The sequence below is a fragment of the Echinops telfairi genome, unplaced genomic scaffold (genome assembly GCF_000313985.2).
Source record: "Echinops telfairi isolate 266 unplaced genomic scaffold, ASM31398v2 ScPeMD7_2;HRSCAF=8, whole genome shotgun sequence".
Taxonomy (NCBI): Eukaryota; Metazoa; Chordata; class Mammalia; order Afrosoricida; family Tenrecidae; genus Echinops; species Echinops telfairi.
Window position 1 is genome coordinate 13420861 of NW_022103898.1, and position 7074 is coordinate 13427934.

At 62.3% G+C, this 7074-nt stretch overlaps 1 protein-coding gene across 1 annotated transcript; it reads left to right on the forward strand.

Moving 5' to 3' along the window:
• C1QTNF6 (C1q and TNF related 6) lies at positions 1–5874 on the forward strand. Its single transcript, XM_004700708.2, has 3 exons — positions 1–102; positions 2563–2818; positions 3659–5874. Exons 2-3 carry the CDS (start codon positions 2569–2571, stop codon positions 4204–4206), a joined length of 798 nt encoding a protein of 265 aa, XP_004700765.1. The 5' UTR covers positions 1–102; positions 2563–2568; the 3' UTR covers positions 4207–5874.
• Positions 5875–7074: the final 1200 nt, after the last annotated feature.

Here is a 7074-nt window from a genome sequence, read left to right on the forward strand (position 1 = left end):
TCTAGACCAGCAACAAGTTATTATCGCAACATGGGCCAAAGAGCAAGCAGCGTCCGGAAGGCCTGGGGCCCGTGAGCCATTGTGCAGGACACAGGACACTCGGTGAGTGACAGGTGACCCTGCAGGCAGTGGGGACCAGCAGCGGGGTTGGAGTCAGTGCAGCCCACAAGGTCTTCCCTCCCTCTTCGCCATGCCCCTTGTCTCTCTGATCCCTCTCCATCTCCTCCTCCATGGTTCAGCCTGGGGCTCCTCCCGGCCGGTGCCAACTGCCTGCTTGGTCCTGCTCCCACTGGGCTCCGCAGGGCCTGCTCACCCTCCCCTAGAGCACCCAGCTCCCAAGCAGAGGCAGGGAGGACCCTGAGAGTCACCCTCACTGGCCTGATTCCCAGGGCACTGATCACTATTATGTGTGGTAATTGTAACTTGTGACAAGGCCGGCCTGGGCTGCCTTCCCTCCTATCCCCGGGGTCCCACTCCTGTGTCTCTGAGCTCTTGGCTTCTAGGTGGCCCCGGGCAACAGGGAGGTCCTCACCAGAGCCAGTCCTCTGGTGGATGCCCTGCAGCTTCCCACGCAGGGCAGGCAGGGTGGGTGAGGGCAGTGTGGGGCCTAGGACAGAGCCAAGGTTTTATGGGGCCTTTTACAAGGCAGTTGAGTTTCCTCTCCCAGATAACACGGCATGGGGAACTGTGTGACGGTCATGTCTCAGTCGGTGTCCAGGAACAGGGAGCCCCAAGAGGTCAAGCCCTTGGGAACTGGCTCAGAGGGATCATAAGCCCACCCTCTGCACGAGAGGTCACAGCCAAACACAAAACTCAAAAGCCAGACCAACTGCCATAGAGCCAGTGCTGCCCAGAGCGACCCTATATCACAGGGGCGTCCGCTGTGCTCAGAAACAGCTGTCTAGACGCGGGGGCTGCAAAATAAAACGTGAAGAGGTGGAGTGGGGTGGGGGTGCCACCTGGCAGGGGGCTGGCATTGAGTCCCGCCGTATTGAACGGGAGCGGCACACCGGCCTAGGGTAGGCAGAGAGGAGCTTGGGAAGGGTCACTTCCAGGAAGGGGTTCTGCATTTAGTCACTACCCTCCATCCCTCTCCTGCTCCCACCCAGCTGCGGGGCCGGGGGGAGGCCCAGAGCTCCGAGGTCTCCAGTTGAAATGGGCTGACACTAAAAAAGTAACAACAAAATCGCCTTCTCTGCTCAGATAACCCAAGAAAAATATTTTTGCATCGTACGGCACGTTCAAGGGAACCAGGCGGAAGTCAACAAGGAAACGCTAGAAGTGTCAAACCCAGTCTGGTTTCTGAAGCTGAGTTTCTGATCCTGTGCTACTGGGCACTAGCCACCCCCACATCGCCCCCCACCCCCCAAAGGCTGCCACTGCCTCAAACGGCCTTTGTGGCTTCCTGCCCACACAGCCTGGCTGTGGCCAGCGGCCAGTGCCCAGGGGACTTTCCGCCCCCATCTCCCTGCACTCTGACCCTCCCCCCCTCTTGCCCAGGCCTCAGTCTGAGCCTCATACACCCTTGGATGCCTGGTCCTTTGGGATTTTCCAGGCCTCCTAATTCCAGCCCTGAATTCCAATTCCCACCAGGGAGCCGAGGGGCCGGTCTAGGGTGCTGGAGGCATAACCTCGCAGTGACCTGGCCTTGTGGGAATGCCCTGTAGGAGCTTGGCTTGTCGAGTTTTCTCACTGGCTGGGGGGGAGGGGCTGCAGGGGGGCGAGGGGCTCACACCAGGCCTTGCCACTGCACAGCTCAGCATCACTTGCCTTGAGGGGACTTCTCTCTGATTTGCTCACCCCCAGGGGACCAGGAGGCACAGGTGGGCCAGCAGGGGCCGGCAGTCTAGGATTCTCGGAGATACTGTAGCATCCCCACTATGTAGTGACCCCGGCTCTCTCAGCCCCGGCACGCCCCTGTCCTGGGGAGCAGGCCTGCAGAGCCTTGCTCTTAGTCCCCAAGGGTCCACTCACTTGCCTCGTGGTGTACCCATAGCTGGCCGGATGTGGCCGAGTCAACAGCAGGAAAACAGGCCTGAGGGAGGAGGCCAGGGGGAGCAGCCTCATGGCTTATGGCATGTGGGTGGGGGCTGGGGGGTGTCTCTTCTGTGCCCACCAGGCCCCCATCTCCCAGAACACTCTTCAGAGACACTCCAGGGGTTCAGACATCTCCCTCCATGGACCCAGGGGTGCAGGTGTAATGTGTCCGTGGGCAGCCGGCTTCCCTGTGCCGGCCTCAGTCTTGTCATTCATCACACCTCAGCGTCACCAAGCATGCTCTTGGTGTGGGTGGCCCACACTTGGCCTCGGCACACCCTCCCACTGCCACCAAGTCTATTCCCACGACGACCCCCTAGGGTAGGGTAGAACTTCCCCTGAGAGTATCTGAGACCATCACTGTTGATGGAAGTACGAAACCTCATCTTTCTCCCTCAGAGCGGCTGGTGGGTTTGAACTGCTGACCTTGTGCTTAGCAGCTCACCTGGTCGCCCGCTCAGCCACCAGGCTCCAAGGCTCCGTGGCACATCCTCGATGCTAATTGACACCCTTTCCCCGCTCCAGGTCACCATGGGGACAGGCGCCCCGGGCCCCTCCTGGACCGTGTTCCTACTCTCTCTTTCGGTGCTTGGGATCCGCAGCGAGGGGCCCCTCTTTGGAGAAGCTGTGGCCTCCAGACCTCCTGGAGGCTGCCGACGGTGCTGTGACTCAGTGGACCCCCCAGCCCCTGCCGATGCTGCAATGCCGGCGGCCTCCCCATCTGCCCTGCCTTATGCCCTGCCTGAGGTCAGGCCCTATATTAACATCACCATCCTGAAGGGTGAGTCCCACCTCCAGCCCGGCCACATCGGGGGCAGGGAGCAAGGAGGGCAGAGGGGTTTTCCCTGGATCCGACGTGAGGGGTGGACTGGAGGGGCCCAGAGAAGCCATCAGACCCTTTATTTCACGCCCATGTGTGTCAGGCACCTGCTGTGTCCCAGAGGGGTTTCTGGCCACTGCCAAGGCGCTCGGCTGCTACCTGAAAGGTGGGAGGGTCCAGTCCACTCTGAGGTGCCTCGCAAGAAAGGCCTGGCCATTGACTGTGGAAAACCCAGCCTCTGAAAACCCTCAGGAGCTCGGCACCCCTAGGGCCACGTGCACGTCCGGGGCGGCCTTCCCCGTGTGGCACCAGGCCCCCTCACTGCTTCAGACACAGGGCTGGAGCCGAGCCCAGACCAGGCAAAGCACCTCCCAGTGCAGAGCGGCTGACCTAGTGGGAGCAGTAAGCCCGGACAGGAAGTCAGTGAAACCCACTCAGCCCACAGGCCAGGCTGGGTTCCAGGGCAGTCGCAGCGGGATGGAGGGAGCAGGGTGGGAGTGCAGGCACAGAGGAGGCTGCGAAGCTGCATGTGGGGTGTTGAGTGGGGTGGTTGTGAGATCTGAGCAGGCACGAAGCCTGCGAGAAAGGCTGCCGGGTTGCTACGGACCCGGAAGGGCATTCAGGCGGAGGGAAGGGCAAATGCAGATCCCAGGACAGCCCTGGCTGGGTCTGGGCTCTTCGGGCTGCGGGTACAGCAGGAGGCCGAAGTCAGACATGCTCAGGATGCTCCTGGGAGCACAATCAAATGCACCTGAGTCCTCCCCAGCCAGGGCCTGACCTCTCCCCTCCTCGTCCCCACAGGTGACAAAGGGGACCGCGGTCCACTGGGCACACCAGGGAAGCAGGGCAAGGAAGGCCCCCAGGGAGACCGAGGTGTGCAGGGCACCAAGGGCGCCAAGGGCCAGGCGGGCAGTCCGGGCAGCCCGTGCCGGGCTCGCTCCTCCGCCTTCTCGGTGGGCCGTCGGACCGCCCTGCACAGCAGCGAGGGCTTCCAACCGCTGCTCTTTGACACTGTCTTTGTCAACCCGGACGGCCACTTCGACCTGGCTGCCGGCCACTTCACCGCCCCCCTGCAGGGCCTCTACTTCTTCAGCCTCAACGTGCACAGCTGGAACTTCAAGGAGACCTACGCGCACGTGATGCACAACGAGGTGGCGGCCGTCATCCTGTACGCACAGCCCAGCGACCGCAGCGTTATGCAGAGCCAGAGTGTGATGCTGGCCCTGCTGTCCGGGGACCGCGTCTGGGTCAGGCTCTTCAAGCGGGAGCGGGACAACGCCATCTACAGCGACGACGTGGACACCTACATTACCTTCAGCGGCCACCTCATCAAGCCGGACGAGGACTGAGGCCACCAGTCCCCCCGGGGGACACCCCACCCGCCACCTGCTCCTGAAAGGTGGGTGGGGGGCGGGCACGTGGCCCTGCAGAACCCGACGTGCTAGTTAGGTCCGGCCTCTCTCCATTCTGAACAGCCACTGCCCCTCCCCGCGGGTGCCTGCCTCTCTCCTCCTGTCTGACATACCTTGTGAAGAGCCTGTGACGTGCCACCTTCCAGAACTTTCTTTCAGGCCAATCCTTTGGAACTGGAATGCGCACCCCACCCCCAAGATGGGTCCCCCGGGGATGGTGTTCTGGTGGCGGTTCATCCCAAGTAACCGGTCTGTGGCCCCACTGGAGTTGCGTGTGCCCTGGGAGTCCTTCCGGGACAGAGAGACTCTTCTGAGTGCTCTAGAATGCGCCCCACATGCTCAGAGGCTCTCCTCACTCCAGGGCTCTCCGCCGGTTCTCTGCCCTGCCTGCCTCCTCACCGGCCTTCCTCCAGACCCTGCCTCCTCCGACTCCCCAGTGTGCCCACTGGGCCCGGCCCCCGGGACGCCAATATGGGCCCTACCCACTCTGTGTGCACCCAGACCCGCAGGAGGTCCTGAGGGAGCACGGAAGGCAGATCTGTATCCTGGGCCTTCAGGTACTGCATGGCCCCCTTACCAGGTGCTACTTACAGATGATGGGACAGGACCCCTTTGTGGCTGTGTGTTACATGCCAGTGTTCCAGTCCTGACCAATGCCCATCCCTAAAGTGACCCCCAGCAGGGCCTGCGGAGAACAGGCGCTTGGGGGCATCTTAGGGTGAAGGTGACCCCATGAATCAAAGCTCAGATCGTGCCCCACTGCACCCCCCTCCTCCCCAGCTACCACCACGGCTGGCCAAATAGTTGAAGGACCTCTGCCCTCCTCACGGAAACCTCTTTAGGAGCAGGGGGAAGGAGTGGGGTGCTGTCACCACCTTGTTCAACCCCTTTTCCCAAACACCCCTGACCTCCAATCTCCCAGGACTCAAAACTGCTCAGGCATAGATGTCTGTCCTCTCCAGTGGCCCTCCTCACCCCCATCAGCCCCAAGCCCCAAAGCTCCGGCTTCATCACGGTGCTAAAGGCCCTGATGGGCACCTCCGCCTAGCCAAGCCTCCGGGGGCCAGCATGACAGCACCCCAGCAGGTCTGGGGAACGAAGCAGTCAGTGGACCAGCTGGCACCATCAGGGCACCCACCTCTGAGCCACAATGCCAAAGGAGAGGCCCAGGCGAATGAAGCAGGGGACATCTCCCCGTCCCCTAGCCCTGAGTCCCACCCTTAGTCCTAGCAGCCTCAGGTGACCCCATCCTGCAGGCCAAGGTGGCCTGTGGAGCCTGGAAGGGGAGCTGGGGTGGCCGGTGGGCCCCCAGCCCTCCTACCCCCACCCCACAGCTTGACCCCTCCCCCAAGGGAAGTGGCCTCTTGTGTCCTTGGTGCTCAGGCAAGCGCTGAGGCCTGGGTGGCCCTGGCAGTTGTCTCTGGTGCTCATCCCTCCCCCACCTCACCCACCAGCCTCCCGGGAGCCAAGGCTACGTGGCAGGGTGACGGGAGCTCCCAGTAGCAGGGCCTGACCCTGTGCTGCAGGGCCCATCCCACAAGCCCCAGCCCCGCCACCCCTGCCCTGCTTCTGCTGTTGATTAAAGGCTACTGCATCTTCCTTGCAGGCCAGCCTGGTTTTTCTGTTCTGCTCTCTCTGGAAGGGTCCCTGGGGCCCAGATCCAGGAGGGCCCCCACCCAAAGACACCACTCACCCCAGTCCCTCAGGCAGCTGGGGAGTTGACTGCATCCTTCCTGCCTGTAACCTGGGGCAAGTCCCACGCATTTCTGTGCCTCAGGGGTTTGGCCAGTAAATAGGGGTGGTGGTCCCCTCCATCAGGATGAGATGGGAGGGGGTGTTCATGCACTGAGCTAGCGCTTCGTGAGCACCTACTCTGGGGGGGGGGGCAGCTGCTGACCTCAGAGGTTCTAGTCTAGGGCCCAGGTGACCCGCCCCTTGGGAGCACTCCTTGGGGGTGCTGAGCAAGCATTGCCCCTCCTGTGAGGATTCTGCTTAGAGTTCCCCGTGGACCGATTCGGGCTGTCTTTACCTGCCTGGTGGCTCCTGACATAAAGACATCCAGACAGCGGCTCCTCCCCGGCTTGTGGGGGCACTGCTGTTCCTTGTTTTACCACTGTGCCAGGGGGCTTTCTGAGAACCCCATGGGAGAAACAGCCCCTATTGCACCAGGAGCCCCCCACCCAAATTCAGACCGGTGGAGGAAACCTTTCACTCAGCGCCCACGGCTGCCTCTGCTTCGGACTGCAGAGACCTTTCCCAGGCTGCCCAGACAGACCCGTCTCGCAGGGTGAGGGGAAGCCAGGCTCTGTTCAGACTGCTGGCCTGTCCAGCATTTGAGATCGGGGCTGTGGTGGCCGGTGATGGCCTGGGCGCCCAGCAGGAGCCTTTTGTCACATGTGCCATGGGCACCGGACATGAGAATGCCCAGTCCGAAGGCAGCAGGTATTGGAGACTCTGTGTTCGGGATTCCCAGGCTGGCAGGGCCCTGTCCTGTCTGGAGGTCTGGAGCCTACTGCCCGGTGAGCGGCAGCACACACCAGGCTCCCAGGAGGTGCTTTGTCCTAGCGACCTCCAGTGAGCCAGTGAGCTGGGGGACGTCCACCTCAGTCCCAGGACAGTCCCTGTCTCAATCCCGTAGTTTGAAAACTACATGTCCTCTTGGCATGTTGAGCTCTGGCTGTGGCAGGGGGAAGTGGCCCTTGACTGAGGGTCAGGGGACTGGGCGCCGCTTGGCCACCCTTAGTTGGGTGGCCTGGGCCTTCTGCCCACTCTCTGAGCCTCAGAGCTCCTGGTTGGGAGCCGGGG

Coding starts and splice junctions, on each gene's coding strand:
- C1QTNF6 (XM_004700708.2), top strand. CDS start 2,569: ATGGGGACAGGCGCCCCGGGCCCCTCCTGGACCGTGTTCCTACTCTCT. Junction 2,819..3,658: donor TAACATCACCATCCTGAAGG/GTGAGTCCCACC, acceptor TCGTCCCCACAG/GTGACAAAGGGGACCGCGGT.